The 27709-nt window shown below is 40.9% G+C and overlaps 1 protein-coding gene across 1 annotated transcript in view; it reads left to right on the forward strand.

The window, feature by feature from the left end:
- The window catches only part of LOC109916915 (serine/threonine-protein kinase MRCK alpha-like), a 323123-nt gene that overhangs the window by 116844 nt on the left and 178570 nt on the right, over nt 1–27709 (forward strand). The window contains exons 10-11 of the mRNA XM_048596650.1: nt 13584–13750; nt 15571–15693. Of these exons, the coding sequence (XP_048452607.1) occupies nt 13584–13750; nt 15571–15693 (290 nt within the window). The remainder of the gene's footprint in view (nt 1–13583; nt 13751–15570; nt 15694–27709) is intronic.

Genomic DNA, 27709 nt, shown 5'->3' on the forward strand with positions numbered 1-27709 from the left:
ATGAACATTTATCACATCATGATCTTAACGTGATCGAGTTCAGTGTAGTGCTTGAAAGTGAAGAGTTTGAATCAGGTACTAGACTTTTAGCTTGACGTTAGGCTGACTTTAATGAGATGAGACAGAGACTGTACATAGTCTGCTAATGGGTAAAACAACTGAAGAACAGTGGAGGATGTTTAAAGAAACATTTAACACAATACTAAACTAATTTATACCGCTGAGAGGGAAAAGCTCCACTTCACAAAAAAAAATCCAAAGCCACTTTATTAAAGAGATAAGAAACAGCATAAAACTAACAGCAAGGGCTTATAAAAATGCAAAAAACAGCACAGAAAGATACAAAGTCCAGCAAAGGACCACAAAGCGACTTATAATAACTATTAAAAGGGATTATGAAAGAAAACTTGATGGGGACATCAAAATCAATAAGAAGATATTTTATGGTTACATAAAGGGAAAGTGGGTGATCAGGAGCAATGTTAGCCCACTAAAGAGTGTAAGTGGGAATATTGCCAATGACTGTGGGGAATTCGTAGATATGTTGTATAATTACGTTGACTTAGCATTTACAGTAGAAAAGGGGAGAGCTTACTGGAAGTCCCAAGGAAATTAATTATGCATTGGGAACAGGGACTGCATAAAATTTACCTAAGTAAATTATCAGAGGGTATTAAAGGAAGAAGGGGAGCACATTGTGGATGCCCTAACTATACTCTTTCAGAGATCCTTCGATTCGAGAGTCATCCCTCTATATTGGAAAATTGCATGTCACTCCACTTTTTAAGAAGGAAGAAAAAGAGGAAAATCAAGGAATTACAGACTAGTTAGACTAGTTAGATAGTGTTGGAGTCTATAATCAAGGGTGGGGTAACTGAGCACTCTGAAAATTTCCAATTAATCAGGGTGAGCCAGCATGTTTAGATGACAGGTAGGCCATGCCTGACAAACCTCATTGAATTTTTGGAAGAGGTGATTAAGGCAGTGGAGAGTCACTGGATGTTATTTATGTGGACTTCCAGAAGGCATTTGATCCCACATAAGAGACTTTTATGTTGGGTAAAAGAAGCCCGTGGAGTTGAGGGCAAATTACTGACATGGAAACTGGCTGAGAAACAGGCTGAGCGGCAGGCAACAGAAAGTAGGGTACTCAAACTGGCAGACATTTGACCAGTGATAACCCTCAAGGATCTGTTTTAGGGCCTCAGTTACTCTCATTATTTATTAGTGACTTGCAAAATGACGTAGAACGTCATGTATCCAAACTTGCTTATGACACAAAGTTAGGCGGCATTTTAGACAGTGTAAATGATAGCCTATAAATATTCCTTTGTAATTTTATGTTAAGTGAATGGGCAAAACTGTGGCAGATGGAATTTAGTGAAAGCAAGTGTGAGCTTATCCATTTTGGACCAAAGAAAGGATAGATCAGGGAACTTTCTAGATGATATGAAGCTAAATGCAGTGGATATCCAAAGAGAATTGGGGGTTCAGGTGCAAGATCTTTAAAATGTCACAAACAAGTGTAGAAAATAATCAAGAAAGCTAATGGAATGCTGGCCTTTATATCTAGAAGGCTGGAGCACAGGGTGCTGAAGTAATGATGCAGTTACACAAAGCCTCAGTTAGACCCCACTCGGAGTGCCGTGAGCAGATCCGGGCACCACACCTTTGGAAGGATATATTGTCTTTGGAGGGAGTACAATGTAGGTTTCCAGGAATGATACCTGGACTTCAGGGATTAAATTCTGAGGTTGTTACAACTTTGGCCTGATTTCTCCAGAATTTAGAAGGTGAAGGAGTAACCTGATCGAAGTTTTCAAGATATTAACAGAAAAAAACAAGGTAGATAAAGATAAACTGTTTCCACTGTTTGAGGATTCTAGCACAAGGCGGCACAGCTGAGAATTAGGGCCAGATCATTCAGGAGAAATGTTAGGAAGAATTTCTATGCATAAAGGATGGTAGTGGTTTGGAACTTGTCTTCCACAAATGACACTGCGTGCTGGATCACTTGTTAATGTTAAATCTGAAATAGAAAAAGATGTTAAGTAAAGAAATTAAGGGATATGGACCAAAGGTAGGTATCTGAAGTTAGGCCACAAATCAGCCATGATTCTGCTAAATGGTGTAATATGCTCAAGGCCCTGAATGATCAATTCCTGTTCCTGTGAGTTCCTTTGGTAGTTGCCAGTCTATTTTCATACTTTATCATTTCCTTTTCACCACTGCTCTAAACTTTCTGGATTCACTTGTATCATTGTCCTGTCACCTGTCTCATGCACCCTCTTCTGGCTTCATTTTGCTCTCTTTGTCTTTGACCATCTAGCAATCCCTGACTTTGGTTGATTTACTGTTCCCCATTGTGGGAATGTACTGTGATTGTGCCCAAACCATTCTGTCTTTTTCAAGGCAAGTCCATTGTTCGACAACAGATTATTATTATTAAATTCACAATCTCAGTCAAGAAAGAAAAAAATTAACTATGAGAGAAATGGATTGATTCTTTGTCATACAATAGTGCAGTTTAAAATATGGAATTAAATTGGAACAGAAGTAGAAGCATCTATATTCAACAAAGTCTGCATTTGGTTATTTCCAGTGTATTCTGACAATGTTTAATACTGACATTGATCACCGTTTGAAGGGGAGATAGATAAGCAGCACCAAGAGAAACTTATTTATACAAATGAAGAGAAGTCATAACAGACTGGAAACGTTAATTGTTACTCTGCTCTCAGATACTGCCAGACAGGTTGAATTTCTCCAGCATTTTCTGTTTTTCTTGTATTCGTACAGCCGTAAAACTTCCCAAGCTGGTACACAGGAGGGTTATCAAATAAAATTTTACGTAAAGCTACATAAAGAGATACTAGGGCAAATAAAAAGGTAGTTTTAAGAAGTGACTTAGAGGAAGGAAGTGAGGTGGAAGCTCAGAGTTTTAGGGAGGGTGTTCAAAGCTTAAGGCTTTGGCAGCAGAAAGTATGGCAAAGTAAATAAAGATTAGAATGTGCAAAAAGCTAGATTTGAAGATGTGTCTATTGAATGGAGGATTGTAGTACTGAAGGAGATGAGGAGAGATGGGGAAGGATAAGGCCATGGAGGGATGTGTCAGTTTTAAAATTTAGGGTTTACTTAATTGAGTGAGTGCTCCATGTTTTTGAGCCTTCCAGCTCAGTGCTCTGAAATGGAACAGGACAGCTCATCTGAGGAAGGATTTATTCCTTTATACCTGACTTATAGTTTTTTTGAGAGATGCTGCCTGACCTGCTGGATGACAGCAGTGCTTATGGTTTTTCTTTTAATTTCCAACAACTGAAGTATTACTTTTGATGTGTTTGAATGAGATGGATATTAGTGGAAAGCATTGCTTAACTCGGAGGGGAGAGATAAGTCCCTCATCTATCTTCAAATAGAACTTAAAACTGGATTAAATCCAAGATTCAGTCATGTCTAGATTTATTCATAAGGGCACGGAATTAAAAACATTGTGAGAATAATAATAAACCTTGCAACATTGCATAATCTTACACAAAGTCGCAACCTATCCCACACATTCCTTATGTGAATGGAATCTATCACCTTTTCATTTGTGATTGCTTTTGACACTGCAAAATATTTAGTGTGTATGTCTGAACAACAATGAAAATATGTTTAAAAAACGGAAAGAACTGCAGATGCTGAAAATCAGAAACAAAAACAGAAATTGCTGAAAATTCTCAGCAGGTCTGGCAGCATCTGTGAAGAGAAATCCAAGTTAACATTTTGGGTCCAGTGATACTCCTTCAGTACAGAGTTAACTCTAATTTCTGTACAATAAAAATACATTCCTTTGTTCGTGAAATACAATGGTAGCTTTTGTTCTTGTTCATATTCACCCACTACAGATTAATGCTAAATCTCTGAAATGCATTTGTATATACTTCAAGTAGACTAGATTCAGAATAAAAACGGAAAGAACTGGGGATGCTGTAAATCAGGAACCAAACAGAAGTTATAGGAAAAGCTCAGCACGTCTGGCAGCATCTGTGAAGAAAAAATCAGAGTTAACGTTTTGGGTCTGTGGACCCTTCCTCAGAACTGATTCAGAATAATTGGTTTCAAGGTGAATTAATAATTTATGACTCTGTTCTCTATAATCTTTGTGAATTTGACATCTATACTGTTTGATTAGCCTTTTAGCATGCAAACAAACTGTTGATTTCTTTATAAACCAATTCAAAAGACACCTGACTTTTCTAATCGCTATACAATTGGAACATTGTAATACTCCTTGGATTAGTGTACCTCCCTCCTGTATCTAGAAGATATCCTTTGAAATTTTTTGAAGGACACTGTACTGGAAGAACCATGGAGAATTACACCAACAAAGAGGCCATTAGCTGTATTGTCTCTATACATTCTATTTGTTCAATCTCTAAACCTAATCCCATTGTCCTGCAATCTCTTCAAAAACCTGTATTTGCCTATAACAAAGAACTCCATACTCTGGGATACCTGGAAAGGTCTCCCAACCACATTCTTCACTCTCAAATTCAGGATCTCTCATCACTAACTCCACAACCAGATGAATAAATGTCTCTAATAAAAACCGAAAGAACTACGGATGCTATAAGTCAGGAACAAAAACAGAAGTTGCTGGAAAAGTTCAGCAGGTCTGGCAGAATGTGTGAAGACCTGAAACGTTAACTCTGATTTTTCCTTCATGAATAAATGTCTCTGTTCACAATTGTCCTGCATAATTAACATTATCAGGTGAATCTCCTTTAAACGTATCCCTGGAATTTGTTGTCCATCCTCAAAGCTAAATGTTTTATCCCTGACATTACCCTAGTTAGTAATGGTTTTAGGTTCAGTGTTTTTTCCATAATGAAGCCTGTTAGAGGAGTTTGTGGTGAAGTGGTAAACTCACTTGACTAATAATCCATAGGTCCAGGTTAATGATCTGGGACATGGATTTAAATTCTGTCATGTTAGCTATTGGAATTTTAGTCCAATTAGCAAATCTAGAATGCAAATCTAATCTCACTCATGGTGACCATGAAATATTATCAGTTGTTGTAAAGTCACATTGAGTTCATCAATGTGTTCTTTTGGAAGGAAGTCTGCCACCCTTGCCTGTTCTGGCCTAAATATAATTCCAAATCTGTAGCAATGTAGTTTAGTTTTAACTACCCTCTGAGTTCACTTCAGCTCAAGGATACTTAAGGATTAACAACAAATCCTGACCTAACTAGTGTAAAGAATCCATCTTGTTAGTTATCTTTCATTTTGATTGTGGACTAAAATGGAAAAGGACTGTTTTTAAATCCAGGACTGGAGAAACAGGTACTGGAACTCATTGTGAAATGTGTTTACACAGCTGCTTTCCAGTCAGTGGTGGCGGTCCACTTTTGTTTGTCATTTATATAAATGATTTAGATGAGAATATAGAATGCATAGTTAGTAAGTTTGCAGATGACACCAAAATTGGTGGTATATTGGACAGTGAAGGAGGTTATCTAAGACTACAAAGAAATCTTGATCAATTGGGTCAGTGGGCTGAAGAGTGGTAGATAGAGTTTATTATGGATAAATGCAAGGTATTGCATTTTGGTAAAACAAACAAGGGCAGGACTTATACAATTAAAAGTAAGTCCTTGGGTAGCAATGAAGAACAGAGAGACTTAGAGTTTCAGGTACATAATTTTTTGAAGTTTCAATCACATATGGATAGGGTGGTTAAGAAGGCGTTTACCATGCTTGCCTTCATTACTCAGACTTTTGAATGTAGGAGTTGTGACTTTATGTTGAAGTTGTATAAGATGTGGTGAGGCCTCTTCTGGAGTAATGTGTCCAGTTCTGGTTTGCTGTGTTATAGGAAGGAAATTATTAAGCTGGAGAGAGTTTATAACATGATCAGGGGTGTAGCCCTGTTATAGGAAGGAAATTATTAAGCTGGAGAGAGTTTATAACATGATCAGGGGTGTAGCCCTGTTATGGGAAGGATATTATTAAGCTGGAGAGGGTTTGTAAAATCATGAGGGGTATAGATAAGGTAAATGGCAAGTGTCTTTTCTATAGATTGTGGGATTTCAAGACTATTTTAAGGTGAGAGGAGAAAGATTTAAAAAAGACATGAGGGACTTTTTTTTTACACAGAGTGTTTCATGTGTGGAATGAGCTTCCAGAGGAAGTGGTGAATGAGGGTACAGTTACAATGCTTAAAAGGCATTCAGATAAATAAATCAATAAGAAATGTTTGGAACGATATGGGCCAAGCACAGGCAGGTAGAACTAGTTTACTTTGAGATTATAGTCGGCATGGACTGGTTGGACCGAAAGGTCTGTTTCCATGCTGTATGACTCTTTGAGAAAAAATGTGTGCCACTGGCATGTATGTACAAAGTGAGATTTGAACAGCAGCAGATTGCTGATTGGCTTATGAAGTTATGACCAGTTGTGGATGCCAGAAGTCGTCAGCCTGACCACAACTCTCTAATCGGTTCTTCATAGGAGCAGAAGATTATGAGGGGATGTGAGGAAAATCATTTTGACCCAGAGGGTGGTGGGAAACGGAAACTCACTGCCTGTAAGAGTGGTAGAGGCAGAAACCCACATAGCATTTAAGAAGTATTTAAATGTACACTTGCGATGTCAAGGCGTTCAAGGCTATGGGCCAAGTGCCATAAAATGGGATTAGAATAGCTAGATGGTTATTTTTGACTAACACAGACATGATGGGCTGAAAGGCCTTTTTCTGTGCTGTGGACCTCTATGACTCTTAGTACCAATCACCCTGTGCCTCCCATGAAATCGTGAAAGAAGTGAACAAGTGGAGAAGGAAGATCAAGGAACAGAGGTCTTGGAAAGCAAAGGGAACCTCTCATTGAGTCCTGTGGACTAGTGTTATTGCACTGTTCCTCAGTTTTTTTCTCCCTTTGCCTGTAACATCTTTCTTTTGCCTGTATGAGTGTGTGGATTTAAAAAGAGATTATAGTTTCAACAAGAAGAATTATTTGTTAATTATTTATAGTTGTTGAATTTGCAGTTAGACCTTTTATTTGTAGTAAGTAGTAGTAATTGTTGAGTACAGAAACCTGGTCAGTGTTTTCTGTTAACTTGAATCTATCAGACAGGTAATTTAGGACTTAATGTACTTAGATTAAATCTTGACTTTTGTGATGACCCTGGGAGTAGTAGGGCTCGAGCATCAGCACACTTTCCTCAGTGGATCACAACACTAGCAATACTCATTGAAAGAATAGAATCATAGAATCCCTACAGTGTGGAAACAGCCCCTTTGTCCCAACAAGTCCGCACCAAACCTCAGAACATCCCACCCAGACCCATCCCCCTATAACACACATCCCTGAACACTACGGGCAATTTAGCGTAGCCACTCCACCTAGTCTGCACATTTTTGGACTGTGGGAGGAAACCGGAGCACCCGGAGGAAACCCACGCAGACACGGAGAGAACGTGCAAACTTCACACAGACAGTCGGCCGAGGATGGAATTGAACCTGGGTCCCTGGCGCTGTGAGGCAGTAGTGCCAACCACTGAGCCACTGTACCACCTGATTTATATTGACTTCAGATCTCACTAACTGCCTGGTGTACTTCAATTCCATAACCCAGAACATTAGTCATTACTACCACACCCCGCCACTCCATTTATCACATCCTCAATAGTAAAGTCTAGCATTTTCCCTGCTACTGATACAGTTATCCAGGATAAAATCAATAGTCACACGGAAAACATGGATTGATTTGGAAATGTAATGATGGATTTGTTATGAGATAGTTATGTCTAACTACCTTGCTGAAGTTATTTGAAGAGGTAATGGAAAGGGTCAATGTGGTTAAAGCTGTTCAAGTGGTGAATGTGGATTTCCAAAAGGCATTCGACGCACTGCCATACACAAATATAAGGAAAATTATAGGTCACGGAATAAAAGAGACAGTAGCAACATGGATACAAAATTTTCTGTGGGATTGGCAACAGATGCAATCTGAAAATCATAGAATCCCTGTTGTGCAGATAAAGTGGCCATTCAGCCCATCGAGTATGCACCAATCCTCAGAAGAACATCTCGCCCAGAAAGCCCTGTAACCCCATAATTCCCATGGCTAATCCATCTAGCCTACACATCCCTGGACATCATGTGCACTTCAGCATGGTCAATCCACCTAGCCTGCACATCCTTGGAACATACAAATTCCACACAGACAGTCACCCAAGGCTGGAATTGAACCTGATGTTGTGAGGTAGCAATGCTAAACACTGTGCCACCGTGCCACCAAAGGTATTTTTCAGGCTGGAAGAAGGTTAGTAGTAGAGTTCCCCAAGGCTGGCGCCCTTGCTGTTGCTTATATATGTATTAATGAGCTAGATCATGGTGTACAAGGGGTAATTTAAAGGATGACACAAAACTTGAAAGAATTGTAAAGTGCAAGGAAGACAGTGCAGAACTTCTAATGGAGTTTGCTGCTGGTATGGTGGGCAAATAGGTGGCAGGTGAAGTACAATATGGAGAAGTTTGAGGTGATATATTTTGGTACAAGTAACATAGAGAGACAGTACAAAATAAGGAGTAATACTCTAAAGAGTGTGCAGGAGAAGATTGACCTGGCTGTATACATACACAAGTTATTAATGGTGACAGCACAGGCAGAGAGAGTTGCTAATAAGGTATAACGTAATCTAGGCTTCATAAACTGAAGTACAAGAGCAGAGAGGTTATGACCAACTTATATAAGACACTGGTTAGATGTCAACTGAGTATTAGAGTTCTTTGCCACATTACAGGAAGAATGTGAATGCAATAGAGAAAGTCCAGAAGAGGTTGACTTGAATGGTTCCAGAGCTGAGACACTTTCTTTATGAGGAAAGGTTTGAGAAGTTTCGAGTGTTTTCCATGGGCAGGAGACAGCTAAGAAGAGATTTGGTTTAAGTTTTCAAAATCACAAAATATTTGGCCAGGTTGGATAAGGAGAAACTATTCCCACTCGTAAATGGATCAAGAACCAGAGAGTACAGTTTTACAGTGTTTCATAAAAGAAGCAACTGGTTGTATTTATATAATCATGAAGTGTACAGGGCTAGAAGGAAAAAGACAGGAGGTTAACATTTAACCAAGTTAAAATGTTCAGAGAATCAGAACAGACATGATGGACCAAATAGCCTCCTGCATTGTAACATTTTAATGATTCTACGATTCTCAGGAGGTTACCATTGACTTGAAAATAAGCTGGACCAGCTACATAAATACTGTGACTACTAGAGCATGTCAGCGACGAGTTATTCTGCAGTGAAAAACTCAACTTTTGTCTCCCTGTTGCTGTCTACTCTTCACAAGGCACATGTAAGGAATGTGATGATATACCCTCATCAAGTGCATAGATAATTGAAGCTCCAACAACATTCAAGAAACTCAACTCTGCCATTCAGAAGTTCAACTCAACAAATCAGTGTTCCTGTACAGCATCCATCCGCAACCTTAAATAGTCACATCCTCCACCATTGAAGCACAGTGGCAGTGTATGCACCACCTACAAGTTGCACTGAAACAACTTCCAAACCAGTGGTCTGTATCACATAGAAGAACAAGGGCAGCAGATAGATGGGACCACCACCACCTATATATACACCCCTCAAAGGTGTACACCTGGCTTGACACTATATCATTGTTCAATCACTATCACAGCAACAAAATATGGAAATTCCTTCCTATTAGCAGTCTGTTCATAGAATGTTTACAGAATAATTTCTGACAACAGCGCATTCTCAAGCCAACCAGAGAGCAGGCTGTGCTAGATCTGGTATTGTGCAGCAAGAAAGGATTGATTAATGACCTCATTGTAAACGTGTCGTTGGGTATCAGCAATCATAATACAATTGAATTTTCTATTCAGTTTCCACAAGCGAGTCCAAGATTAGTATTTTAAACTTAAATAAGAGCAATTATGAGGACATGAGAGCAGATCTGACTAAAATGTCCTGACAAATTCGATCAATATAGATGCAGTGCTAGACATTTAAAGAGACATTTCAGAACGCACAGTATAGATATACGCCTATAAGAAAGAAAAACTCCAAAAGGAAGACTACTTCGTGTAGTTAAAATGATAAAAATAAGCATAAAGAGAAAGTATATAATTGTGCAAAGGTGGATGGCATCGAGAAGCTTGGATAGACTATAAAAACTGGCAAAGATTAATTAAAAAAGTAATAAAGAGGGCAAAATCAGAGAGCTTGCTAGCTAATAATATTAAAATGGATAGTAAGAGTTTCTATGGTTCAAGGAGGAAAAGGGTTAATAAAGTGAATATTAGTTCTTTAAAAAGTGAATCTGGGAATTTAATAACAGAAAATGTGGAGACAAGTAGCTAAATTGAAAGGTTATTTTGCTCCTGTGGAATTCATTACCACAAGAAGTAGTTGACGCCAAAATATTGAATGTATTCACGAGGCGACTGGATATAGCATTTGGAGCAATAGGACCAAAGGTTATGAGGAGAAAGCAGGATTAGGCTATTGAGTTGGACGATCAGCCATGATCGTGAAGAATGGCGGAGCAGGCTCAAAGGGCCGAATGGCCTCCTCCTGCTCCTATCTTCTATGTTTCTACTGGTCTTTAGTGCAAGGGACATAAATAACATCTCAGAATTATCCATCACAGAAATATCTATCAATCAGGAAGTTGAAGTGATAGAGAATCTCAAAAAAATTACACTTACCAGGATAGTCATCCTGAGCAAATTGTTGCAGGCCGACAAGCTCCTGACTCCTGATGGACTTCATCCTTAGCTCTTAAAAGAAGTGGCTAGTGAGATAGTTGATGCATTGGTTTTACTTTTCCAAAACTCCTAAATTTAGGGAAGGTTCTCAACTTCTCCTTCTGCCTGAGTGTGCTGACCTGCAGGTTAAACCACCAATTGTCTCCCTCTAATGAGAGAGCAGTCCTATGGTCCGCTAGAACTATGGCAACTTTACCTTTTTACCAGTAGAATGGAAAATAATGTTATGTACCTCCTTTATTCGGAAAAGGAAGGAGATAGAAAGCAAGAATCACAGGTCAGTTAGCTCAACAGTGAAGATATTAAATATTATTAAAGGTGTTCTAGCAAGACACTTTGAAAAATTTAAGGTAATCAGGCAGTCAACAGTTTTGTAAAAATTAAAACATGTTTAAACAGTTTATCGGAATTTTTAAGGAAGTAAGATGTGCTGTCAATAAAGATAAACTGGTGGATGTGCTGTTCTTCGGTATTCAGAAGGCATTTGATGAGGTGCAACTTCAAAGGTTATTGTAGAAAATAAAACCTGATGGGCCAAGGCTGACCTAAAGATGAAAGAAGATTGGCTAGCTAACAGGAAACTGAAAGTAGGCATGGGTGGGTCATTTTCTGGTTGGCAGATGTAACAGGCAGTGTGCCACAGGGATCAGTGTTAAGGCCTCAACTTTTTACAACTTATAGAAATGACTTGGACAAAGGATCAGAGTTACGATTGCAAAATTTGCATGTGACACAAGGATTAGGTAGGAAAGTAGGCCCTGAAGAGGGTGAAGAAGGTACAGAGGATAGAGATAGGTGGAGTGAGTGGGCAGATATCTGGTGAATTGAGTATATAATGTGGTAAATTTAAAGTATTGGCAAAGATCTGTAGCTTGGGTTGTGGATGAGGTTGTTGACTTGCTCCCGAGATGGCTTGCTTTTGTTCAGACTTTTCGTCACCAAGCTAGGAGACATCATTAGTGGAGCCTCCGATGAAGCGATGTTATTCTACTCTGCTTGGAATTTATACTGTCCGGTCCGTTAAGGTGAGTACTATCATTTCCATTTTTGATTTGTGTGGGTTTGTATATGAATTCCCGTGCATGTCTATGTTTGGCTTGGGCTACTAGGGTTACTTTGTCCAGTTAAACTTGTCCCAGACAATGAAGGCCATTAGTTTACCTGGGACAAGGTAACCATAGTAGCCCAAGCCAAACATAGGCACGCACGGAATTCCTAGAAGCATGGTTCTCCACCCATACTTCAATCAACAAACATATAGAATTGGACCCCATATACAAACCCATACAGATCAAAACCGGAAATGACAGTATTCACCATAACGGACCGGACAGTATAAATTCCAAACGGAGTAGAATAACATCGCTTCATCGGAGGGCCCACTGATGATGTCACCTAGCCTGGTGACGAAACGTCTGAACAAAAACAAGCCAGCTCGGCGAGCAAGTCAACAGCCTCAATGTGGTAAAATGTAAAGTTGTCAATTCGGCAGGAAGACTGAAAAAGAAGCATATTATCTAAATGCTAGAGGTTGCAAATCTCTATAATGTAGAGGGATCTGATTGTCCTAGTGCATAAGCTGCAAACATTAGTATGCAGGTACAGTAATTAATTAGAAAAGTTAAGAGAATGTCTTGTTTATTGCAATGAGAATTGAATAGAAAAGTAGGCATGTTATGCTTCAGTTCCATGGACCACTTGTGGGGTATTGTGTACAGTTTGGTGTCCTTACTTAATCAGGGATGTAAAAGCATTTGGTAGCAGTTCAGAGAAGGTTGACTAGACTAATACCTGGAATGAGCAAGTTATCTTATAAGGAAAGGTTGGACAGACTGGGCTTATATCTCTGGAATTTAGAAGATTAAGAGGTGACTTGATTGAAACATGCAAAATCATTAGGGGTCTTGGCAGGGTGTTTGTGGAAAGAATGTTTCTTCTTGTGGGACACTCTAGAACTGAAGGTCACTAAAAGAGCCCCCCATTTAATACAAAGATGATGTAAAATTTTCTCCCCTGAGGGTTGACTGTTTTTGAAATTCTCTTCCCCAAAGGGGTGGTGGAAACAGAGTATTTGAATATTTTTATGGAAAAAATACATAAATGTTTGATTGACCGTGGGACAAAAAGTTGTTAGGTAGAAGGAAATGTAAATTAATCAGATCGGCCATGATCTTATAAAATATTGGAATAGGTTTGAGGGGCCAACTAGACAACCTCTGCTAATTGTTTGTATGTTTGTATAAACTGCAGAATTTCAAAAAGGCAGCTCACCACCAGCTTCTGAAGGGCAGTCAGTGACATGTAATAACCAGTGACCCCACATCAAGAAATACTTAAAAAAGTTTAGAGCCCATTAGTCTATTGTTAAATATCGCATGAAAAGGTTTACTCATTTTCTCTGCCATATTAAATAGTTGGCTTAAACTGCAACTCTCAAATGCATAATTTATTACAGATCTCTGTATAATTATTGGGTGATTTTACAGGTACAAATTTAAATGTCGTATACAGCCTATCAATTGAGCAGGCTTGTTTGTGAGTAGTTCAGGTTTTTCTAGCAGAAGCTACCTGTATAGTTCTACTTGGATTTCAAATATATCCATTGTTCTGAGGAAGGGTCACCAAACCCAAAACATTCACTCTGATGTTTACTTCACAGATGCTGCCAGATCTGCTGAGCATTTCCAGCAACTTCTGTTTTTGTTCCAAATATATCCAACTGCTTTGTTTTTGTCTTGCTTTACACCAGTAATTCTTTACGTCTCATGCAGATATTTTCTAATATATTTATTTTCTTCTCAGTATTCTGTCTGACAGAAGCAGTCTGAGAGATGCTGCTGGTTCATCCTCAACAGACGTCGATATCAATGTTCAGCGGACATTAGAGGACAGCCTAGCCATGGAGGCTTATGAGAGGAGGATACGACGTTTAGAACAAGAAAAACTTGAGCTGAGTCGGAAACTTCAAGGTGAGGGTTTAAAACAAAGCAACCTTCTGGTTTGTGACATTGTGAAACACTCTCCCTTGATGTCTGTAAAATTGTAATGCTAAAGCACACAGGAACTTAGGAACAGTAGTAGACTAGTTAGCACTTCTGATCTGTGTTCTATCTCCTTGTACCCTCTTGCCAATTTATTCCATAATCTATTATTTAAAATTCTTGAATTTCTCAGTTAAAGTGAATAATACATATAACATCAATTACAAACTTCTTTCACGGTTGACGTGTAGAAGTGTTTGTAAATTTTGCTCCTCTAAAAACCTACCTTTAATTTTTAGACTATGCCTCCTTGCCTTATATTTACCAATATTCTAATTGTGTTCTAGTCAGGGCTTTGTATAGCTAAAGCAGAATTTTACCCTCTTGTATTCTAGTCCTCAAGATAAAGCCTAGCATCCATTATTGCCTTTAGTTTGTTTTAATATTTGCCCGTGATATTTTGATGAGCTATGTACCTCAACCCCAGTCTGTCTTTGGATCTCCACTGCTTAAAGCTTTCACCATTTCACCAGCCCAGATTAAGAATAATTAACTGGAGAAAAACCAGCTTTAGTGGTGTGACAATGGATCTGACCCAAATCAACTGGAGTTAAAGATTAGCAGGCGAAAATGCATCAGAACAATAGCTATCTTTAGAGAATTGATAATTAATGCATGGACATGGTCTGTTCTCATGAATGTGAGACAAGCATATATAGAGCTTCCTGGATGATGAAAGAGATATGATTAAGATGAAGAAGAAGAAGACTGGCAGTCAGCATTTCAAAGGGAATGTAGAAGTCTTCTATAGGCATATAAATAATAAAAGGGTGCTAGAGGAGGAGTGTGGATAACTCAGGACCGTAAAGGGGACTATGCATGGAGGCATTGCTGAGGTATTAAATTGATACTTGTGTCTATCTTTAGCAAGAAACAAGATGTTTTTCAGGTTCTGATGAAATAGGAGGCAGTTCCAACATTTTGCTTGATGCATTCATGGGATATGGGGGTTGCTGGCAAGGCCAGTATTTATTGCGCATCCCTAGTCGCCCCTTGAGAAGATGGTGGTGAGATGCCACATTGAACCCCTGCAATCCATTTTGCTTAATTACTCCCACAAAAATATTAGGGACGGGTTTCCAGGATTTTGACCCAGTGACATGGAAGGAAAAGTAAACCATTTCCAAGGCAGGATGGTGTGTAGCTTGCAGAAGAGCTTACAGGTGGTGGTTTTCCCATGTAACTGCAGCCCTTGTCCTGCTAGATGTTAATGATTATAGGTTTATTACTGTCTAACGAACCTTGGTAAGTTACTGCAATGCATCTTGTAGATTGTAAACTTTGCTGCTACTGTGTGCCAGTGGCAGAGGGGGTGAATGTTCGACGATGTGATGCTGTTTAAGAGGTTGAACAATTGCACAGAGACTAAAAATAAAGTTCAGATCTGTACACTTAAATAATGCACAGGTAAGTTTCAATAGTTTTCTCCAGGTATTTATTTCACATTATTGAATTTTAAAAAGGTATTCATCTTATCTGTTCCTTAGTAGTCCAATCATTCTGTGTAAAGTAGTTGCCTCTTGCTGCCCTGTTTCAATGTTTGACTCCGTTTCAGGAGGTAAAATTTCACACCTTTATATCAGTTTCATTTCTGGGCTGTTATGTTTACTGTATGTGTGGCAGCAATGGGTTATCCAGACCATTCACTTCTGAATTTAAGGTCATATCTTAACCCCTGTCCATTGTCCACAGTGCAGTTTCAAAGTTCCTGGTGCCTTAATGCTGCTTCACTTTGTCTTGTTTGTTAGAGTCTACACAGACTGTTCAGGCACTTCAGTATTCAACAGTGGATGGTCCACTAACTGCGAGCAGAGAACTGGAAATTAAAAATTTAAAAGAAGAAGTAGAAAAATTGAAACAACAAGTATTAGGTAATATATTCAATTTTATGTTGGGATTTGCTATGTTGGTCGAATTATGTTGCTGTTTAATCCAAGAGAATATTCTGAAAGTGCTATGTGATATGGCAGAATTGTGTTTGTTTTAAAGCAAATTCATAAATATACTTGAGTTGGAAAAATTGTAGTATAATAGGGAAAGATCAGGGAACTGCAACTAGTTGGAAAGCTCTTTGAAAGAGCTGACACAGGCAGATAAGCAGAATTACTTCCTTCCATGCCATGCAGTTGTACAATTCTGTGATTTTGATACTTTCTTAGATGATAAGACACAGGACCAGAAGTAGGTCATTCAGCACACCGAGTCTGCTCCGCCACTCAGTGAGATCATTAGTTGACTTGATAATCCTCAACTCCACTATCCTGCCTCTTCCAAATAATCCTTGATTCCCTTACTGACTAGAAATGTGTTTCAGCCTTGAATATACTTAACAACCCAGCCTCGACAGCTGTCTTCTTTAAAGAATTCTTTGTATTTAGGGTGGACAGTGGGAGCCTTTTTCCTCGGATGGTGATGGCTAGCACGAGGGGACATAGCTTTAAATTGAGGGGTGATAGATATAGGACAGATGTCAGAGGTAGGTTCTTTACTCAGAGAGTAGTAAGGGCGTGGAATGCCCTGCCTGCAAAAATAGTAGACTCGCCCACTTTAAGGGCATTTAAATGGTCATTGGATAAACATATGGATGATAATGGAATAGTTTAGGTTAGATGGGCTTCAGATTGGTTTCACAGGTCGGCGCAACATCGAGGGCCGAAGGGCCTGTACTGCGCTGTAATGTTCTATGTTCTATGTTCTATAAAAGTCAGTTATGAATTTGCTTTGATTTTCTGCTGAGATAGCTTCATACTAGAAGGGGCTGTCCACAACTGTGTCTCAGCCAATGGAAGGTCAATTCAGTTTATATATTTACCAATCTTAAGATAAAGAAGTAAGAGTGAGTCAGTTACTCCCGAATCCCGCTGCAATTTTCAGTAAAATCGTGACCGATCAGATTGTTGTTTCAAAATCCACTTTCCCACTGGGCTGCCTTGACTCCCTTGTAAATCAGAAATGTCTTATTTAATCTTGAATATATTCAATGGCGCAGCCTCTGCTACTGAAGCATGATGACCCTCAGGTTAAACCACCACAGTCATCTCTCTCTCTCACTCTCTCTGTCTCTCTAGTGGGAGGGCAGTCAATGATCTGGTTGGATAATGGTTACTTTATCTGTTTGACTCTTTGTGAAAGGGAATTCTGAAGATTAACAACCCCCTTAAAAAACAGATCCCTTTTCATCTCAGTGTTAAGACCCCTTACTTGGAAATGGTGCCCCAAGTTGTAGATTACTCTACAAGAGGAAGCATCCTTTCAGACTTGCCCTTCAGAATCTTGCATGTTTATAAAGAATGCAGGGAGTCAGTGGCACAATGGGAATGTGTGACTTGACCAGTCCAGGCTAAAGTTCATGGCAGCAGTTAGAATTTGTATGCAGTTACTTACAAGAGAAATCTGAAATTGAAAGCTCAGTCATTGTGGCTATGCAATTATAATCTTTGACCTAAAACCTCATCCATCCTTGCCTGGTCTGGCCTACATATGATTCCAGATTTGCAGGTACAGCCCTAAGAAATGAACTGTCAGGCTATTCAATTCAGGGGCAAATAAGGATGAGCAACAAGTGCCAGCCTTGCCAACAACACCAAAATCACCAAATTTTTTGCCTCTTATTCTTTTGAACTCCAGTAAGCCTGGCACATTCCCACTTTATCATTACCAACAAACTGGGGAATCAGTTCTGGTTCAAGGAGAGAATGCCAGGTGCAGCATAGATCATATATAAATGTGAGATGCCAGTTGGGTGAAACTACAACACAGGACTGCTTGCATGCCAAAGAGTGGAAGAACGCAATAAAGCTAAAAGCTTCCTCAAAACCAACAGATTAAATTTAAGTTCTACTTCCAGTCGCAAATGGTGGTTGTCAACTAAACAATGCACTTGTTGAGGAGGTCCACAAATATTCCCGTACTCAAATTTAGGAGAGCAAAGGTGAAGCATTTACAGCCATCTCCAACCAGAAGTGCCAAGTGGATTATTGATGTTGTCTTCCTCCCAAGGTCCCAGCATCACAGATGCCAATCTTCAGCCAGTTGATTCGTGATATTAAGAAATAGTGGCACGAACTGGATACTGCAAAGATTATGGGCGATGATAACATTCTGGCAATTGAACTGAGACCACTTGCTCCAGAACTAGCTGCAGCTTGAGTCAAGCTGTTGCAGTGTACCGGCATCTATCCGTCCATGTGGAAAATTGCATAGGTACGTGCTGTCCTGATAAAGCAGGTCAAATCCAACATGGCCAGCTATTGCCCTATGTGTCTGTTCTCAATCTATCGGCAAACTGCCAAAGGTGGTCGTTAACAGTGCTATCAAGCCGCACTTGTTCAACAACATTCTGCTCACTGCTGTACAGTTTGGGTTTCACTGGTGGCACTCAGCTTCTGACCAGCTTTAGACTAATGCATGGACAAAAGAACTGATCTCCAGAGGTGACAGTAAATGATCTTGCATTTGACCAGGTATGGCATCACGGAACCCAACCAAGACTCATTATGAATGTAATGGTTGTGGTTGTTGGGTGTGAGTCATCTCAGCTTCAGAACATCACTGCAGGAGATCTTTAGGGCAATCTCCTAGACCCAACCATCTTCAGCAGCTTTATCAATGATCTTAATATAAGAACATAAGAACTAGGAGCAGGAGTAGGCCATCCGGCCCCTCGAGCCTGCCCCGCCATTCAATAAGATTATGGCTGATCTTTTTGAGACTCAGCTCCACTTACCCGCCCGCTCCCATAACCCTTAATTCCTTTACTGTTCAAAAATTTATCTAGCCTTGCCATAAACACATTCAGCGAGGTAGCTTCAACTGCTTCACTGGGCAGGGAATTCCACAGATTCACAACCCTCTGGGTGAAGAACTTCCTCCTGACCTCAGTCCTACATCTGCTTCCCTTTATTTTGAGGCTATGCCCCCTAGTCCTAGTTTCACCTGCTAGCGGAAACAACCTCCCTGCCTCCACCTTATCAAGACCTTGCCTCAATCATAAAATCAGAAGTGGCCAGTAACGTTTATGCCACACAGGTGCCAGTTAATAACCATCTCTCGCAAAAGAGTATCTAACTGTCTCCCCTTGATATTCAATGACACAAAATTCTTGCTACTGCAATTCTGTTGGCTACCATTTACCACAATCAGAACTGGTCCAGCTATTATAACTGTTGTGGATACAAGAGCATGTCAAAGCGTAGGGGTTCTATGGTAACTGTAGTGATTGAGACCAGGTTGACCTTTTTAACTATGAAGTTCTTGATGGGGGTTGTTAACCTGGGCCAATCAGGAAAGCCCTGGCTGACCAATATAACCAGGAGATTAGAATCTCCTCAGTTGAGGATTGATTCCGAGCTGGTTGGCCACAGCCAGTGTACTGTGCAGTAGTAAAGAAGCGGTGACTTGGTGACAGGACCCAGCCTCTGTGCAGTTATTTCAGTGGCGACAGGAGAATACAGGATGCGCCTGAGGAACATTCGCGTACAACTGTCATCATGGAGTTGGGGTAAGCATTTCTGGCATCATGACTCTATTTGGGAAGCTTGACTCATTTGACCCTGCTGTCGAAGACTGGGTCTAGTATTTTGAGAGAATGGGATACTTTTTCCAGGCAAACTACATTGGAGCAGATGAAAAGCAACAAGTAATCCTTCTGACTGTGGACCCGCAGCGATTTTGGTTATACGGGTCTTTGCTTTCCCAGAGGCACCAGACAGTAAAACCTTCCAAGAGTTGACAGAGTTGGTTAACGATGTTATGACCCCAAATCTCCTCTAATTTTGAGATGCTTTCAGTTTTATTCAGCTGTTAGAAAACCAGGGAAGTCCATATTGGGATTTTTGGCAAGGTTACAATGACTGGAAGAGGCATGTGATTTTGGGTTAACCCTGAATTAAATGCTGAGAGATTGTTTGTTATGTGGAATTAGTGATGGAGCCATGCAGAAACGCCTACCAGCTGAGGCCTAACTGGACTTCAAACAGGCAGTGCAGTTGGCCTTGTGATTAGAAAATGCGGCAAATGTAGCATGGGAACTACAGGGCATTCCTATTGTCATTTAAGGTGTTGGCCCACTATGATCTGAAGCTAGAAGTAGCGCTGACATGCGATGCCTCCCCATATGGCATTGGGGTAGTGTTGGCTCACCAGTGGCCCACCGGAGAGGAACGCCCAGCAGCGTATGCTTCCCGGACTTTGGCTGATGCCGAACACATGAATGCCCAGGTAGAGAAGGAAAGTTTGGTAGTCATATTTGGTGTGAGGAAGTTCCGCAAATACCTTTATAGACAGGAATTTATGATAGTCACAGATCGCAAACCCCTGCTAGGGCTACTGAAGGAAGACAAGGCAGTGCCGCCTGTAGCTTCTGGTAGAATTCAGCAGTGGGCCCTTAGTCTCAGTGTGTTCAAGCACAAATTAGAACACTGTCCAGGAAGCCAAATGGTTAATGCCTTCAGCCGCCTCCCACTGGCAGATGATACTCCATCGATGGTGCCTCTCCTGGAAGAATCCATTTTGGCTTTCAACTTTCTGGACACTCTTCCAGTCACCCTGGATGATATCCGACTGTTGACACACAAAGAGCCTGTCCTAGCGAAGCTGAAACAGCTGGTGGTAAATGGGGGAAACAGAAGGGCCATCACAACAAGGATTGAAACTTTTTTGGATCCTGAAAAACCAGATCACTGTAGAGGACAGCATATTACTGTGGGGGAGCAAGGGTGATTGTCCGAGTAAAGGTCACTGCCAGATACTGGCTAAACTCCACCAGGGTCATCCAAGATGAAGATGCCGGCAAGAAGCTATGTCTGGTGGCCAGGGTTGATGCCACCATAGCTACATTGGTGGGCAGTGCCCAAAGTGACATCAAAGACAAAAATTGCCACCAGCAACACCCCCACACTCGTAGGAATGGCCGGGTAAACCCCTGGACTCGGTTTCATGTCGACTATGCAGGTCCTTTCATGGGCTCAATATTCCTGGTCGTTGTGGACGCCCATTCAAAGTGGTTGGCCATGCATAAAGTTCGTTCAGGAAACTCGGGGATGACAATTGAGAAGCTGTGAGCATTGTTCGCGACACATGTAGATTCCCAGAAATATTGGTCACGGACAATGAGACATCACTCACCAGCAGGGAATTCAAATATTTCCTAAAGTCCAATGGCATTCGGCACATAAGAACAGCTCCATACCACCTGTTACCCACTGGTCTGGTGGAAAGAGACCAAAGCAGGCTTAAAGAAGCAACCTAAAGCGTCAATTAAGACCAAACTGTCCCGGTGCCTGTTCAATTGTAGGACCACACCATGTGCAACAACAGGGATAGCTCCAGTGGAGTTGTTGATGGGGAGAAGATTCCACAACAGGCTAAACCTGATATTTCCAGACTTGGGGGCAGGGTGAAATGGCAGCAGGAATGCCAATGCAGGCCACATGCCCCCTCTAAGTGAGAGAGACAGTTTAATTCAGGAGATGAAGTTTGGTGCCAGAACAATGGAAATGGCCCCGTATGGGTACAAAGCGAGGTCAAGTCCCAGGACTTACAAAGTTCAGGTAGGTGATACAGTCCTAAACAAACACGTGGATCACCTGAAAGCTGTTACCTCGCAAACGGGGCAGGAAAAAAACATACCTGGCCCCACAGAAGAGCCTGAAGGCCAGGCTGAAAGGACAAGTGCTCCCCCTCCATCTAATGTTGAGGAAACCTCAGATTCCGAAATGGATGCAGCTGCGATAGCGTTTCCATCAGAGGAAGAGGAGGAGACTCTTTTGAGACGTTCCAGACAAAAGAGATGGGTCCTGGTCCGGTACACGCTGCCTGTGTCTGAGTCCAAGCGGGAGGAACCAGATCTGGGGTGAAAACGTCACAATGGAAGCTACAAGCGAAAGACCAGGCCTACATCCCCAGACTTAGTGGGGGAGTGATGTAGTGATTGGGTCCAGGATGACCTCATTAACTACGCAATTCTTGATCGGAGTTGTTAAATTGGACCAATCAGGAAAATCTTGGCTAACCAATATAACCAGGAGATTAGAATCTCCTCAGTTGAGGATTGATTCCAAGCTGGTTGGCCACAGCCAGTGTACGGTCCAGTAGTAAAGAAGGGCTGACTTGGTGACGGGACCCAGCCTCTGTGCAGTTATTTCCCACTTGACTGCCCAAAGTCTGTCTACCATCTGCAATGCACAAGTCAGGAGTGATGGACTCTTGATTTGCCTGAGTAGGTTCAGCTCTAATAACACACAAGGAGCTCACAGGGCCTCAAATATAGAAACATAGAAAAATAGGAGCAGGAGTAGGCCAAACTGTCATTTCAGTCTGCTCCACCACCCATTTTGATCATGGCTGGTCAGCCAACTCAATAATCTTTTCCTGCTATTCCCCCATATAGTTTGATCCCTTTATCCCCAAGTACTATATCCAACTCCTTCTTGAAATCATACAGTGTTTTGGACTCAGCTGGTTTTTGCATTAGCAAATTCCACAGTCTTACCACTCTCCAGTTGAAAAAATTTCTTCTCATCTCAGTCGTAAATGGTTTACCCCATATCCTTAGATACAGTTCTGGATTCCCTCACTTGCAGGAGTATGCTTCGTAGTCCTGTTAGAATTTTATAAGTTTCCATGAGATCCTCCCTCATTCTTCTGAACTCCAGCGAATATAATCCTAGCTGATTCGGCCTCTCATACATTTTATCCTACCATCTCAGAAATCAGTCTGCATGTTGCTACACCCCCTGTATAGCAAGGACATCTTTCCTCAGATAAAGACATCAAAATTGCTCACAATTTTCCACATATGGTCTTACCAAGGTCTTGTATAACTGCAGCAAGACATCCCTGCTCCTGTACTCAAATCCTCTTGCTATGAAGGCCAACATACCATTTGCCATCCGTACAAAGTGCAGCATCTGCATGCTTACCTTCATCAACTGATGTATGAGGTCACCCAGTTCCTGTTGCTCATTTAGCTCTCTCAATTTATAGCTATCAGACAATCTGCCTTCCTGTTTTTGCTACCAAAGTGGATAACTTTACATTTATCCACATTATACTGCATCTGCCATGCATTTGCTCACGCACTGAGCCTGTCCAAATCATCTCTGCATCTTTCTCACTGTTCACCCTTCTACCTGGCCTTTTTGCCATCTTCAGATTTGGAGATATTACATTTATTTCCCTCAAATAAACCATGAATACGTATTGTGAATAGCTCCAAGCACTGACACTTGCCACTCAGTAAAAGACCTGTTTATTGCTGCCCTTTGTTTCCTGTCTGCCAACCAGTTTTCTATCCGTCTCAGTATACTACCCCCAATCCCACATGCTTTAATTTTACACGTTATTCTCTTAAGTTTTGGCCAAGATCTGTAGCCCAAGCCAAACATAGACACGCACGGGAATTCCCAGAGACATGGTTCTCCACCCGTAATGCAATCCACAAACACATAGAATTGGACCCCATATACAAATCCATACAGATCAAAACTGGAAATGACAGTACTCACCATAACAGACCAGACAGTATAAATTCCAAGCAGAGTAGAATAACACGTTTCATAGAGGCTCCACTGATGATGTCACATAGCATGGTGACAAAATGTCTGAATAAGAGCAAGCCAGCTCGGTTATTCTCTTATGTGGGACTTTGTTGAAAGCCTTCTGAAAGTCCAAAGAAACCACATCCACTGGTTCCCTCTCATCAATTCTGTAAGTTACATTCTTGAAGAATTCCAGCAAATTTGTCAATCGTGATTTCAAGCCCTTTGTGATTAAAAACAAATCCCACAGATTCACTACCCTCTGAGAGAAAAATTCTTTCTCATCTCTGCTTTAAAGGTCCTTATTCTGAGATTATGCCCTCTGGTCCTAGTCTGAGGGAATTGACCTTTCTGCATCTACCCTGTAAAGTGCCCGAAGAATCTTGTGAGCTTCAATGGGGTCAACTCTCAGTCTTCTAAACTCTAAAGTGTGCAGGCCCAAACTACTCAATCTCACCTCATAAAACAATCCCTCCATACCTGGTATCAGCTCCCCCTTCTCTGAGCTGTCGTCTGTGCCAATATACGTCTCTTTCAATTAGGGCTCAAAACTGTTCACCGAATTACACATGTGGTCTGACTAATGCCTTTCATACTGACAGTAAAATCTGTCAATTTTTATACTCCATTCCCTTTGTAATAAAAGCCAGCATTTCATTTACCTTCACCTTTACCTGCTGAACTGGGATACTAACTTTTTGTGATGTATGAACAAGGACTCCCTAATCCCCCTGTTTTCTAATTCCTCAGTTCTGAAGAAGGGTCACAGGACCCGAAACATTAACTCTGTTTTTTCCTTCACAGATGCTGCCGGACCTGCTGGGCTTTTCCAGCAACTTTGTTTTTGTCCCTAATCCCTCTGTTCTGTCGCTTTTTGTAATATTTCTTTATTTAAATAATATTCAGCTGCCTTATTCTTTAAGCCAAAGTGTATAACCTCACGTTTTCCCACATTATAGTATATTTGCCAAGTTTTTGCCCACTTGCTTAATGTGTCTATGTCCCTCCACAGACTCTTTGTATCATCCTTACTGCTTGCCTTCCCACCAAATTTTGTGGCATCCACACAGTTAGTTGTAATACATTCAGTTTCCTCATCCAAGTTATTAATGTAGTGCCAGTCCACTAGTTACAGGTTTACCATCCTGAAAATGCCCCCCTTATCACAATCCTGTCTTCTATTAGTTAGCCAATCCCCTATCCATGCTAATTTACTATCTCCAACAATGCGGGCCCCTTATCTTATTACGTAGCCTAATGTGTGGTACCTCATCAAACATCTTTTGAAATCCAAATACATTGCATTCACTTCTTCCCCTTTATCTACCCTTTCTGTTAACTCCTCAGATAATTCTAGCAAACACCATTCAGGACAAAGCAGCCCATCCACCACCATCAACATTCACTTCTTCCACCAGCAAAGCACATTGGCGATAGTGAGAACCATCTCCGTGAATGCTTGCAGCGGCTCACCAAGAATCCTTCAACAGCACCTTCCAAACCACAACCACTACCATCTAGATGGACAACAACAATAGAATCATGGAAACACCATCACCTGAAAGTTCCCCTCAAAGCCACATACCTTCCTGACCCGGAATGATGATTGCCATTTTTTCATTATCACTGAGTCAAAATACTAAGACTCCTTCCCTAACAGCGTTTTGGGTGTATCTATACCCCACAGACTGCAGCTCACTAAAACCTTCTCAATGGCAGATCGGTGTAGACATCCAGCAAATCTCACATCCCATGAACAAGAAAAGGGAAATTGTTTCAAGTGATATCCTGCTTGTGTATGATGAGGGTAATTACTGATTTCAGGTGGTGCCTCTTTAATCTGAGCTGTTTTTATGGTAGTTATTATGACGCCAAGGATTGAGTTGTTGAGCAAATGTTTTAATTTGATATTGTTGCAAATAACAGGCAAATTCCATCATAGTGTTTTGGATTGTCAGCCTGGATTGTAAGCTAAAGCACTAAGCTTGAATTGCACAACTCGCTGGCTTAGAGGTGAGGTTGGTACACACTGAGCTACAAAAATAACCTTTATGATTACAGGGGAAGTAATTTCATACGCAGATCAAAATTAACTTTTTGTTTCTTGTAGCTAAATAGGTGATTTATTCATTAATTGACACATAAAAGCTACAGATACTTAAATCAGAGTTGAATTCTGCTGCTTCACTTTCTGACCCACCATGTCTATTTTGCATTTCTGCATACTATTGCTGTGAATGTTGTTTTAGCTTTCTCCACAAGCAGTATTTCATCATGTCTTCTTGTGCTGTAATTGGCTGATTTATCACTTACGCAGTGTCCCAGAAGAAGTAAAAAAAGGTTTGTTAGCACGTGAAAAGCCTGCAGTGTGTACTACTCTTGGAGAAGGCAGCCCTTTTCTCACTTGCAATAGACATACAAATCTAGCTCAAATTTGCAAGCTATTGCACTTGCCACCTTGCATAGCAAAAATTGCACCATCATAAAAAATGGAATGGAGCATCCTACAAAGTTTTCATATAGAATTCCTACAGTGCGGGAGAGGCTATTCGGCTCATTGATACCACACCAACCCTCTGATGAGCATCCTACTCAGAACCATCCTGCTGCCCTCTCCCTGTAACCCTGCATTTCCTGTGGCTAATCCACCTAACCTGCGCATCCCTAGACACTATGGGAATTTAACATGGCCAGTCCACCTAACCTGCACATCTTTGGACTGTGGGAGTAAACTGGAGCACCCGGAGGAAACCCATGCAGACATAGGGAGAATGTGCAAACTCCACACGGACAGTCAGCCGGGGTGGAATCGAACCTGGGCCCCTGGTATTGTCAGGCAACAGTGCCATCCACCATGCCACCATAGGTCCCTTTTAGTCAGGAATAGGGAATTTATAATGGGGAAGTTATAATTTAATACTCATTTTGGTTCTGCTTCGATAAATAACATCCCAAAAATGTTGGACAATGCAGTGTCTAATGAGAGGGAGGAACTGAAGAAAATCAGTATTAGGAGGGAAGTGGTGTTGGAGAAGTTGGTGGAGTAAAGGAGTGATAGATCTCCAGGGCCCAATAATCTACATCCCAGAATACCTGGAAGTGGCCCTAGAAATAATAGATGTATTAGAGGTCGTCTTTCAAGATTCTAGTCTCTGGAACCATTCCAATGGATTGGAGTGTAGCCAATGTAACCCCATATTTTAAAAAGGATGTTGAGAGGAAACAGGGAATTATAAACCAATTAGTCTGACATCAGTAGGAGGGAAAATGCTATAAAAGATAAAAGGTTATAAAAAAAAAGGTTATAAAAAAGATAAAAGGTTATAAAAGATTTAAAATCAGAGCACTTGGAGAATTGTGACAGGATCGGTCAGAGTCAGTGTGAATTTACAAAAGGGAAATCCTCCTTGACAATTCTGCTGGAATTCTTCAAGGATCTAATCAGTAAAGTTAATGAAATGGATGTGGTTTACTTGGGGTTTGAGAAGGCTTTCGATAAGGTTCTGAAAAAGTGATTAGTATGTAGCATTAAAGCATATGTGATTGGGGGTAATGTACTGACATGGATAGAGAACTGGTTGGCAGACAGGAATCAAAAAGTAGGAATAAATGGATCCTTCTCTAACCAATGACTAGTGGAGTACCACAGGGATCAATGCTTGGACCCCAGCTATTCACAATGTATATTAATTATTTAGATGAGGGAACTAAATGTTACATCCCCAAGTTTGCGGATGAGACAAAGCTGGTTGGGAGTGTGAACTGTGGAGAGAATGCAGAGATGTTTCAGTGTGATTCAGACAAGTTGAGTGAGTGGACTAATGCATGACTGATGAAGTATAATGTGAGGGTATCCACTTTGGTAGCAAAAACAGAAAGACATTATTATCTGAATGATAATAAGATTGGGAAAGGGGAGGTGTGCAGCGAGACTTGGGTGCCTGGGTGTCTTTGTACACCAGTCGCTGAAAGTAAACATGAAGGTGTGGCAGCTGTGGCAGGCAGTGAAAAAGGCAAATGATGTCTTGGCCTTGATTGCAAAAGGATACAAATATACGAGCAGCATGTCTTGCTGCAGATGTAGAGAGCCTTGATGAGACTACATCTGGAGTATTGTGTGCAGTTTTTGTCTCCTTATCTGAGGAAGGATGCTCTGGCTCTCAAGGGAGTGCAATGAAGGTTCACCAGACTGATTCCTGAGATGGCAGCACTGATATACAGGGAGAGACTGGGTCGGTTAGGACTATAAAGTTGCTGGAAAAGCTCAGCAGGTCTGGCAGCATCTGTGGAGGAGAAAACAGAGTTAACGTTTTGGGTCCGGTGACCCTTCCTCAGTTCTGAGGAAGGG

Source organism: Rhincodon typus, chromosome 5, assembly GCF_021869965.1.
Source record: "Rhincodon typus isolate 14 chromosome 5, sRhiTyp1.1, whole genome shotgun sequence".
Lineage (NCBI taxonomy): Eukaryota > Metazoa > Chordata > Chondrichthyes > Orectolobiformes > Rhincodontidae > Rhincodon > Rhincodon typus.